Here is a 12190-nt window from a genome sequence, read left to right as displayed (position 1 = left end):
CAACAATTGTATCCATTGGGGACATCCCTGTCTCTGTGACCCCACATCGGTCTCTGAATACTGTATGAGGCGTCATCTCTGAAATAGATTTTGTCCACCTTTCTGAAAAAGAAATGCTCGAAGGACTTACTGACCAAGAAGTTATAGATGTCCACCGGATCAAGATCCGGAAGGATGACAAAGAAGTGGACACCAAACACCTGATCTTGACATTCAACATGAGCACATTACCCGAATCCATTGAAGTAGGCTACCTGAAAATAAATGTAAGACCGTATATTCCCAACCCACGCAGATGTTTCAACTGCCAGAGATTTGGCCACGGCTCCCAGAGTTGTCGCGGCCGCAAAACTTGCGCAAAATGCTCTTCGAAGGACCACCAATCCGAAGAATGTGTTGCTAACCTACGGTGTGCAAACTGTGATGGCGACCATGCTGCCTACTCCAGGGCTTGTCCGTCCTGGAAAAAAGAGAAAGAAATCATTACTCTCAAGACTACGCAAAACATTTCTTTCAAAGAAGCAAGAAGGCAATACTCTCAAACAAACAAATTCACCTTCACTGCAAAAACAAACTTCGCCGATGTGGTGCGTGGGCGCGGCGCACCACACCAGGCTTCGGCACCTGTCCAGGCCACACGTAGTGAGCCTGTGGTGGGGCCATCCGCGCCGTCTGGTGGAGTAGGTCACGCTACTCCGCCTACCCCAAAGGAGGGGACGCAGACCCCCGGGTCGGCGGGCCCAAAGACCTCTTCCCACAGGTCGAGGTCAAATTCGAAAATCAATGTGCCTCCTGCACGGTCGTCCAGTGCCTCCGCAGAGGCGATGGACACGACCCCGGGCAGCCCCTCGCCGTCCACGTCGGATGGTCGGCGGAGCTCCCTGGATCGGTCAAAAAGAGACAGGCCCCGAGTCACGGGGCCATAAACAACTTGATCTAGTTTTTTCAATCGGTACAAACACAAAAATAAGATGGCTTTCATAATACAATGGAACTGTAGAGGAATGTCGAGGAACTACAGTGATATAACTCATATTCTAGGGTCAGTGATGCCTCTAGCTCTATGTCTCCAGGAGACCAATCTTGGTCCACAACATTCAAATATCTTAAAACATTATAAAACTTTTAGACGTGATCGCGAACATGCAAATAGACTGTCGGGAGGCGTCGCAATCATCACCCAAAGCGGCGTCCCGGCTCAAGAAATCAAACTGAAAACGAAACTTGAGGCGGTTGCAGTTAGCGTCATCAGCTACAAAACCATAACAATGTTCCGTATATCTTCCCCCACACATCACATTAACATGCCAAGATCTAGAAGGCCTGATCGATGAACTGCCGGAGCCATTTCTGGTAGTTGGCGATTTTAACGCTCACTCTCCGTTTTGGGGAAGCGAACGCTGTGACTCTAGAGGACAAACAATCGAAGATTTTATACTTTCTAATAATGTCTGTCTTTTAAATACGGGAAAAGCCACATATTGCTGTCCAAGCTCAGCAAAAATGAGCTCTCTCGATTTAGCTTTCGCATCACCATTACTTTTTAACGATTTTAAATGGGATGTTTTAAATGACCCCATGGGCAGCGATCACTTATCTACCATCATCAGGCTCTCATCGTCCACTCCAATCATCCCCACAAGGCCACGGCGCTGGAAAATTCAGCTCGCCGACTGGTCACTTTTTACAAAAAGTGCCACTCTGGAAAAGGAACTTTGTGACGACCTTAGCACAGATGAAATTAACGAGAAGTTTACTGAATGCATAATATCGGCCGCAACACTCGCTATACCACAAACAACAGGACTTGCACAAAAGAAACACAAAGTGTGGTGGACAAAAGAATGCACATTAGCAAAAAAACAACAAAAGAAAGCCTGGAGCGCTCTGCGTCGATATCCCACTGCAGAGAACCTACTCACCTTTAAGAAGGCAAAAGCCATAGCGTGGTATGTGCGAAGAAATGCAGAGAAAACCTCTTGGCAGAAATATGTCTCCTCAATAAATAGTTCAATAACATCAAAGAAAATGTGGGAAAAAGTGCGTAAATTTACTGGTGACCATACCCCTTTCACACTTCCTCTCTTGACAGCACCCGGGACACAAACATCTTTAGAAGAACAGGCCAACATACTGGGCGAGCATTTTGCTGAGATCTCAAGCTCATCCAACTACACAAACACATTTCAAAAACACAAAGCAATAGCTGAGAAACAAAGATTCCCATCTGGAGCAGGTGTTCATGAGGATTATAACCAGCCTCTCACACTAGAAGAATTAAATAAGGTACTATCTTCTGGCAAAAAGACAGCACCGGGACCAGACAACGTGCATTACGCTATGCTTGCACATCTCTCCGAGGCTGCTGTAGAGGCACTGTTAAAATTCTTTAATAAAATCTGGATAACTGGCAATATACCTGACGAGTGGAAAAAAGCAGTCATAATACCTTTTCTCAAACCCGGAAAACCACCAACAAGTCCTAGCAGTTACAGACCAATAGCCCTCACCAGCTGCATTGCTAAATCTTTCGAAAGTGTAATAAACATTAGATTGACCTTCATACTTCAATCTCGGCAACTATTAGATACACACCAATGTGGGTTTAAGAAAGCATGCTCAACCACAGATCACCTTGTCCGTCTAGAAAACACCATCCGGGAGGCGTTCATCCACAAGCAGCACTGTATTGGGGTCTTCTTCGACTTGGAGAAGGCCTACGATACTACGTTGAAGTTCGGCATCCTCCGTGACCTAGCAGAGCTAGGTATCCGCGGCAGGATGTTGAACTGCTTGAACGACTTCCTGGCTAACCGCACATTCCGAGTCCGCCTAGGAGCAACTCTCTCCATGACTTTCATCCAAGAGAACGGCGTACCCCAGGGGTGCATTCTAAGCACGACACTCTTCATAGTAAAAATGAATTCCTTAGCTAAAGTAATACCCAAGTCCATAATGTATTCAGTCTATGTAGATGACCTACAAATAGCATGCACGTCCTCCAGCATATCAACCTGTGAGAGACAAATACAAATCACACTAAATAAACTAGGTGCTTGGGCAGACATAAATGGGTTTAAATTTTCTCCTCAAAAAACAGTAGCTGTTCTTTTTTCATTGCGACGAGGCCTACAGGTCGATCCCAATCTATACTTGAATCACACTGCGCTACCAATTAAACTAGAACACAAATTTTTAGGCGTAACTTTCGACAAGAAACTCACATTTCTACCACATATTAACAACCTTAAAAAGAAAGCTTCTCAAGCCCTCAATATATTAAAAGTTCTCTCACGGAAGCGGTGGGGGTCCGATAGAGCAAGCCTTTTACAAATATATCGCTCTCTGGTGCGCTCCAAGCTGGACTACGGGTGCATAGTATATGGTTCGGCAAGAGCATCCTACTTAAAAAGATTAGACCCCATTCATAATCTTGGTCTGCGCCTATCATCCGGAGCATACAGAACATCACCAGTAGTTAGCCTTTACGTTGAAACTAATGAAGCCGCTCTTGAGGATCGAAGAATCGCCCTTACATGCTCATATGTCTTAAAAATCCGTTCTCTTCCGAAACATCTCTGCCATCCAGTTGTAACCAAGTGCCCATCTAAAAGATTATTCATCAACAAACCACATTCTATCAGACCATTACTGCTGCGCTTTGAAGATAAATGTGAAGAGCTAACAGTACTAGATGCCCTACCGAATATTGCACAAAGGAATGAATATTTACCACCATGGTACAGCCTGCCTTCAGTATGTGACCTCACAATGACACATTTAGATAAAAAGCAAACGCCAAATGAGTACATATTACAGGAATTCTTTGCACTACAAGAAAAGTATGACACTTACATTGAATTTTATACCGATGGCTCAAAAACAGAAAATCACGTTGGAAGTGCAGTAATCCAAGGAAAAAACAAACAGATAATGCGACTACCAGAATTCGCATCGGTTTTTACTGCTGAGTGTTATGCCATCTTTGTAGCTGTGGAAAAAATAGTGAGAGAATATCAAAAATAGCATCATTTACACCGATTCCCTGAGTATGCTCAAAGCACTGGACTCCAGAAATGCTGCTGAACCCATAATAGGTAACATCATACATAGCATTGTTAAAATCACAAAACAAAAACATAACATTAAATTCTGCTGGGTTCCTAGCCATGTTGGAATCTTAGGTAATGAAAAAGCAGATGTATGCGCTGCACAAGCCCGGAATGGCCAAATAAAACAAGTGAGCATACCGCACAGGGATTGCTTAAAGTTTATCAACAGTAAACTCAGAAATAAGTGGCAGGCCGCATGGCAAGATCACGTAAACAACAAATTAAATTCTGTGAAACCAATTTTAGGGGAATGGCAATCATGGTGGCATCAAGAACGTTTTACCGAAGTTATTTTATGTCGGCTCCGCATTGGACACACCCACCTCACGCACAACTTTCTGCTAGCCAAACAAAACAAACCTCTCTGTGAAATGTGTGGTGTTGAACTCACAGTGAACCACATTTTAATTTCATGCATAAAACTAGAAGAACTAAGAAAGAAATATTTCACAACATTTTACAGGGAAAGCATCCCATTACACCCCATGCTACTCTTAGGTGATCGAGCACTGGTTGATATTTCATGTATTTTTAGGTTTCTCAAGGAAGCCAACGTTTTAAACAAACTCTAAGTATTTTTAGAAAGCTTCACCATTAACAAAAACTCTAACCTTGTGTTTGGCGCAGCATAGCCTCAGTTGCTTTTGCGCCATAAAAATCAATATAACTAACTAACTAAAGCTGGGGTGTATCGGGCAACCAGATGAGACTTGGCATCTGTAAGGTTGCGCGCGTTTCGGACAAACTCGCTTAATTGGAACATCTGTAATTTACACGCTCATAATTGAATTATTCATGAACGCCTCAGTGCATAACTCGAAGATACGTTTTTTAAGACATCTGTGCATTCACTAGACGCGCCTTCATTCACTTGCAATAGTCACTAAGGGACTTACCACGGCCGCTAGATACAAAGCGAGGTGCGGCCCGCCACGTCGCACAGAACGGCGTCTTGGGCCTAGTTCTCCGTGCGCCCGCCGCGGCGCCACTGCTCGGGGACAACTGCTCGCAGGGAAACGCCGCGACAGCTGCCTCGGTACGCCCGTTGCTCACTGTTTCAGGGCGTAAACAGTGCGCTTCGTAGTGCCTCATTAATGACTGCATTTTTCAGTCGTCATTGAAAGAGCCGATTACGCCACAAATCACCGCAGCAGGTGGGAATCCCCCTTGTAGTGTCTGCCTGAACGCTGTCCATAACGGCCGCCCATACTATGCACGACCGGGCCAGCGGCTCTACCTCAGGATGTAGCGTTAATGCGCCTAAAGCTTTCGATTTACTTTTAAGGCGAAAGCTTTTCATGGCTCATGACTTGCCAGCGTGTCTGTCTGTCATGCGTCCGCGCAGCTGTCAATAATGGTCACTTGAAAAGTCGATAATGATGGTGTAGTAGTAGATGTACGAACAGTAATGATGATTAGTTAATGATACCCACCAAACGCACACACTGCGCATGCGCAGTGCGCCATGCGCAATCCTCAGGTGGTATAACAACGGCGCATGTGCGCTGACGTCAAAAGTTTGCACAATGGTCGTATCACCCAGAGCTCTCTCAGGTGCTCTCTGAACGTTCATCGAGGAAGGATGCAGCCCGCGCGTGCTCCAATGTCGCCCGCTACGAAACAGGCTCGCGATGCTGTACGTAAGCGTTCAAGACTCGCCAAACGATCTTCAACAGTAGCCAAGAAGAGGGCAGCGATAGAGGCGGTTAAAGGCTTTCGCCTCTTCACACTTTAGATCGCCAAATTGCTCGCTGATTTTTATTCACTTCTCGCTACCCCATGTAGACGGTGAATGGGACGGACACGCACAGCTGGTCACACGCAGTAAATTTCTGCTTCGTGTCACGTCGAATTTTGGCTCTTATATACACAAGTTATTGCAATTTATAAAAAAGAAAACAAAACAATCATTATAGCTGAAGTTATGGAACTTCATAAGCCCACCTGCAGCCGAGCAAACCACAAAGTGCTTGACACTTATTGCATGGTCATACAAGAAAGGAAGGAACCATTCACAGACGACAAACCTTCCTTGACCTTACTTTTTGTAGTCATTCTCTGTAAAATGCAAAGAACATACCAGAGACCTGACGCTTGGCACCCACTTGCTTCCTTCTCCTGACAGTTCTTGGCGAGCGATATTTTCAGCCACGCTTCTTGACGGTGCAGTTCGTAGCGAAACTCGTGATTTCTCTCAGTTGGCTGTTTTCTGGAGTTTGTGACGGACAGTGGCACATCGTGCCCCATACACGTCACTGACCTCCACACACGCATGCACAAAAAGTCCAAAGAGTGCACAGCAGACACGAGGCAAACATTCATTCACGCGCACACGAAAAGTCCAAATCCAGCACCGCAGACGCGAGGCAAAGGTGCTCACTCACGCGCACAGCAGAAAATCCAAAGAAAGCACTGCAGACATGAGAAACGTGAGTAGTAGTAGTAGTGGTTTTTATTTTGCATTGAATGTGGAAGGCAAACGTGGTTTTACACGAGGCAAACGCGCTCGAACACGACGAAGCAAGGAGCGCTTCGGGAGTCCACTTCCAGGAAACCGGGCGACCTGTTCCCGAACAGTGGCGCCCTCACCGAAAACAGCGGCCGTGACTGTAAACTCCGCCAGGACATGCTCACCCATTGTCAGTGGCGCGACGTGGCTGGCCGCACCTCGATTTGCGCTTTGCATCAATCGGCCGTGGACTTACAGAGTATTTGTTTCCTGTACCGTTGTATCGGCAACCTTTTCTGGTTGCCGAATATACCTTCAGACCAACATTAGCAGCTTATGCTTTTTCTATTTTACTGCATACATGCAAAGCATTTGCAAAAGGAAAAAAAATATATATAATGCCTTTAATAGCACCCTGTATTTCTGTTGACAAAAGCCAGAATTTTTTTCATGTTGAATAAATGCGCACATTATTTGAGTTCCTAGAGGAAGCATAAACAAGTTAAAGAATCAATTTCACCTAGAAAGTACCCCTCCTTTTTCATGCAGTGTGTTAAATCAAATGATCTGGCTGTAGAATAAACACAACTTTACATTTACAGTCTTAGTAGATGTGATAACTATTCTTAAACGCATTTCACTTCGTGTTAACATTTTAGAGAGAAAATGCGTAAAGTGACAGGGGCTACAGTTTTGATGACAAATGGCAGACACCTCTTGCTAGACCATCCACTGTATCTCGAAAAGGCTACGGTACGAAGTTATCCTTGCTTTCAAGGTATCTCCTGCTACAAGTTACCATTGCTGTGAACACGTACCTCCTTCAAATACAGTTTGCGCAGCCTCTCTCGAGCATGACTTTCAATGGGATGTCACCGCGGCTTGAGATAACTGTGATTGCACTGCCCAAATCTGTAGCTTCTGCCTCATTTGTGTGATGTCATCAGCATATCACCTACGCCTCCCTCCGTGGAAGCGCCGTGCATACAGTCCAGAAGCCTGTTGTCGTTAGAGTTGTGTGCAGGAGGCATGCCTCCTTCAACACCGTCCATGCCTGGAACACCTCCCGCAGCTTCCCAGCCCTACGCCGACCCATCTACACTGTCGGAGCATGACGAACAGGGTGCCTCGACACCACAGTGCTTGTAACTATCAGATGAGACACCATTAGCCACTTCTCCACTGTCTGTCTCAAGATCGCTTGACAAGCGCCTGTTCTTCGCACCAGGCTCGCGAGATGTAGGGGTTCTGGATAGATCACGCGTAGCGCAAGTTGCAGAGGCTCCATTTTACGCGAAGCGGATGGCATTGATAGTAATTCATTTTACCCCAAGTTCAGCAGCTGAAGACAGCAGTCAACACGCCGTTTCCTCTCGTGGCGGAACTGCCACTCAGAGCCTTGTCTGCCTTGTCTTGCGGTGTGACTTAAAAATGGCGCGAACGTGGTGTCCTCTGTAACAAAAAGAAAACTTCGAATGCCATAAAAACAAGAGCAGGCAGTTTGCCTATCTTGTTGACGGCTAAGTTCGCAAGTTTTCCTTTCAAAACAAATTTAAGACAAAACGTCAAGCATCTCACCTTTGTTCATCGCCGTAGCCTCCATGACTTTTTCTGCGACTTCGCTGCTTCGCCGATTCCCACCAAACTACACCATGGCTTGGCTTGGCTTGAAGTGACTGGACTTGACCGATTGAAAAATGGCGGTGGCACAAAGCACTTGTGGCTACCCCATAGGTGCCGCGGTAAACGACAGATAAGGAGAGGTTCGAAAGTATAACAGTTTGCTACCTTACTGCATTCCAGACCAGCGGAGACTGCGAGGAAAATTGCGGGCTGCCGCGAATGGGACGCGCAAGTGCGTCGCCCCCAAGAGAGTGGCTCACACCCACAGTATGATAAACGCTGCTTTCTCGTTGAATTCCCTGCAGCGCTGAAACCAGCATGTTTCAACAGCCAAAGTGAAAAAACTAAAGCAGCAGCGATTATAATTCTTTTTTTATGCAACACGTGACCTACACTCGCTGGTAACGTCATAGCCGTTGCTCGGCTGAGACAAGAAGTTCGGTTTTAAATTATTTATCGGCCGTAAGCAAACATTAAGTGATTTTTCGCGTGTATGTCTTGCACATTATTGCAAAGAAGACAAGCCAACCGAAATTCGATATGCATCCGCCTTTACATCGAACACAGTCAACTCCTGGCTGTTGTGAGTCGTCGACTCCCAGTGACAGGCGACGAACTGGCTTGCTCATTATTATTGCCATGTTAGTAACATTAATAATCATGTAAGCGCAATAAAAAATTTTTCAGGCGCTTACAGATATTTCAGGCAGTTCTTTCACACAATGCTTAGCTAAAGAAGACTGTTATTTGTGAAATTTTCATTCGATAAAACTCATTAGTAGGTCAGAACAATCTTGGCCATGGGCAACTATGAAAGGTTTTCGAAAAAAGGTGTTGCTTTTGATAAATAATGCTCGCATAAGACACCGAAGAAAAGCTGCGTTTAGACTATAAAAGTAACGAAACTAATAGTTTCAGCTCAGATAAGTTCGCCGCCGCGGTGGCCCAGTGGTTATGGTGCTCTACTGCTGACCCGAAAGACGCGTGTTCGATCCCGGCTGCGGCAGTCGAATTTCGATGGAGGCGAAATTCTAGAGGCCCGTGTACTGTGCGATGTCAGTGCACGTTAAAGAACCCCAGGTGGTCGATCTTTCCGGATCCCTTCACTACGGTGTCTCTCATAGCCTGAGTCGGTTTGGGACCAACCAACCAGTTATCGATGACGCCTATCTGGAGACGACCAGCTTGAGAGATGGCAGTGCCATGGCTTCATGTCCATTTAACAACTTTGCGCAGCAGCTATTGTTGCATTTTCAGTGACAGCAGAATACAGTACCATGGCACTCAAAGAATGCAACAGGTAGCGCAGGTATGGCGGTAACAATACTAAAATGTTGAAACATTTACAGACCACCTCGTTCTTCTACCCTTCTTGCCCACAACCAGTGCTGATCTTCGCAGACCTGCAGTGAGCTAGTAACATTGGTGGGAGCCGCGAATGAAATATCCTGCTAAAGGTAGCAGAAGGCAATGACGGTTCACGCGATCGTCTGCGAAATGCACCGAATTTATTACACTCACCTGCATTACTTCCTTGTCCATTGTTTTATTACTTGGTATGAAAAAAAAACTCAAACTGTCTCCAACATTCTTCTTTCCGAATGCTTTCCCAGAACTTTGAACCGAGCCAGGGCTGTGGCATGTTGCAAGTTGCACGTCCGCGCCGAGGGTGCCGCCACGGTCGAAACGGTTGCAGTGATCCTGGTATCGGCGGTAAACGCGGCTGCAGGTAAGCTTAATAGAAGTGAAATTTTTTGACCGCTATCAATAACAAAAACATGCTTATGAACTAAATTATAACCAGCTATAGGTATCAAAAATAAAATATCAAAGAAATTTGTTGCGAACATTACGCCGCAGGTAACGCGGCAGCAGACGACGCCCGTACAGCCGCGCAAGCGAAATCGGCGACGTCGGCGACGTTCGCACTGCAGCAGCGTCATTGGCGTCATGTCGCTCATGCACTGTTGCGCGAAGTGGTGCAGCGCATCTGGCCAGAACGGAGAACATTTCTTCAGTGCTCCTGTCGACCACAGGTATTTATGAATTCACTACCTATCGCACCCCTCTTTGCGTAACAAGTTTACAAAACTGTTAGTCACCTGTGGGCCTTTCTGACTGCTACAATTTGAAATTGCCAATGGAACAGATCGAATTTTCCCTGTACGGTTTACTGCAGCGGCTGTTTTTTGCGAAATGAGCTTGATGAGTACGTTTAAGGGTCATTAAAGCAAAATTAAGGGACAGTGCTGCAGTTTGAGATGGCCCAACGGTCATCTGCCTTTCATAAGCGTGGGACCATTTGCTACCTTGCTTTTCTTGCGCGCATTTCTGTGTTGGCATGTGCTTACTGCCCGACTTGTCTCGCTAACTTTAATCTCTCTTAAATTTTGGTGCCCTCAGTATATTTTATATGTGGTTATTCTAACTGCTACACCGCAACGTCGCCAACGGAACAATTTTAATGCTCATTCCGGTTCAGTTTTTTTTACGGTGTTTAGCGATTGCATATTATTGCGTGCGTGTTCGTGCGTGTTTTCTGCAGCAGCGGTGCGCGCGTCGCATCTAAAATTATCGAGCTGGCCTGACTAACGCCAGTAGTTCGGAACACCGCGCTGAAAGTCGATTCCTATCCCCTGACATATCTCTTATCTCGTGCCTGGTCCTTGACTGCTTTCGGGAAGTTCGCCTAATTTGTGTTTCCTTTCCCCGCATCGTTTCCGGCGGATGGTTGAAGGGAATGTAGCTTTGGGATATTCATGGGAGAGGCAGCGCCTTTTGCACGGAAAGGGGGGGGGGGCAGGGACGCATCGTTTTTTTTCGTAGGTGCCCATTTTCGAGGCAGCGCGTTTTGCACGGTGGGGAAGTGGGTGGGCATTTTTTTTTACTTCTTCAGGACCTAACTTTGTTGCCTCTTCCCCCTCACTTTTTTTTGCAAGAACAGTGTTTCCTGTTAATGTTCTGCACAATGAAAGCACAAGGTGAAAACCTATGCTACTGGTTTATTGACCAGACCAGCTGTTCTCAATCTAGACTTCAAACTTGTGGGAAAGCTGCTTTCTGCCACAGCATAGTTGGCATAGCTACATTGGCGTGGGTTCCATGCAGGAATAAAAAATTGGATCATGGGTGGCGGTCAGCCTGCAAATGTCTGGAGAAAAGTGCGAGTTATAATTTCTGTGGTAAGATTCAGCTTCAGTCTGCAGTGAAGCTCTGCCTCCATACCCATCCACTGCGTGAAATTATGCTGCTCTTAAAAAGTACTTAAACAAAAAAGTAGTTTTTGCTACCTAAGCCAAAAACAGATCACAAAATGAAATCGTACTACCCTCAAGAATTTTAAAGATTGTGGCTTGTTAAGTACAGCCAGACATATAAAATTATTATTTTGCTGTTTTTTTTTCAGATTTTCAATTGTGCTGAAATATGCCAACAGGCCAGAACTGCTTCACAGTCGGAAGGAAAACGCCCACAAGACCCACAGGCTCTGCTCAAAACACTTCACGAGGGATTGCTTCACTAGTGATGCCTGCACAAGGTTGACGAGTGGAGCAGTCCCTTCCATGAAGGTGCAGGAGCCTCGCCTGAGAGCCTTGGTCCACCCGGGTAAGCAAAATTCCTCTCCCAGTAAATTAACAGCAGTCGCTGCACTAGGCGCTTGCAAAACTGTTTTTACGCACTTTATAATCCCCTGATCCTAGGGTTGGAGCAACGATGTGTTGTTGGGTGGAAGAAACCGAGAGCAGTGGCGAATCCATGCGCTTTCTCTTGAAGCATCGGCCCAGACACTGGTACATTCTGGCTTCTTGCTTCTTTAAAACACGTCAATACTGCCACCTCAACGTCCTGGAAATTCCCCAGTCGCAGCCGTTTTCTAGTTGGAGCAAGCTGTGACTGCCGATGAAGGCTTATTAATTTCTCCCCTGCTTTTTTCCGCCGTACACTTGTTGAAGAATATCTACTTTTTCCTTAAGCGTGAACTGCCGTCGCTTGATCTTGACGATGG

The 12190-nt window shown here is 45.9% G+C and overlaps 1 protein-coding gene across 3 annotated transcripts in view; it reads left to right on the top strand.

Moving 5' to 3' along the window:
* The window catches only part of LOC149344015 (uncharacterized), a 65251-nt gene that overhangs the window by 30158 nt on the left and 22903 nt on the right, over positions 1 to 12190 (top strand). For 2 of the 3 annotated variants that reach the window (XM_089546132.1, XM_089546131.1), the window contains 3 exons: positions 9798 to 9913; positions 10045 to 10220; positions 11591 to 11790. In XM_089546132.1, the coding sequence (XP_089402258.1) occupies positions 10135 to 10220; positions 11591 to 11790 (286 nt within the window). In that variant the 5' untranslated portion in view covers positions 9798 to 9913; positions 10045 to 10134. Of the gene's footprint in view, positions 1 to 9797; positions 9914 to 10044; positions 10221 to 11590; positions 11791 to 12190 lie in introns of those variants that run through there. The other variant, XM_089546134.1, reaches the window with a different exon arrangement.

Source organism: Amblyomma mixtum, chromosome 5 (assembly GCF_055824585.1).
Source record: "Amblyomma mixtum isolate Tamu chromosome 5, ASM5582458v1, whole genome shotgun sequence".
Taxonomy (NCBI): Eukaryota; Metazoa; Arthropoda; class Arachnida; order Ixodida; family Ixodidae; genus Amblyomma; species Amblyomma mixtum.
Note: the sequence above shows the minus strand (reverse complement) of the source record. Positions and strands in the feature narration are given on the sequence as shown.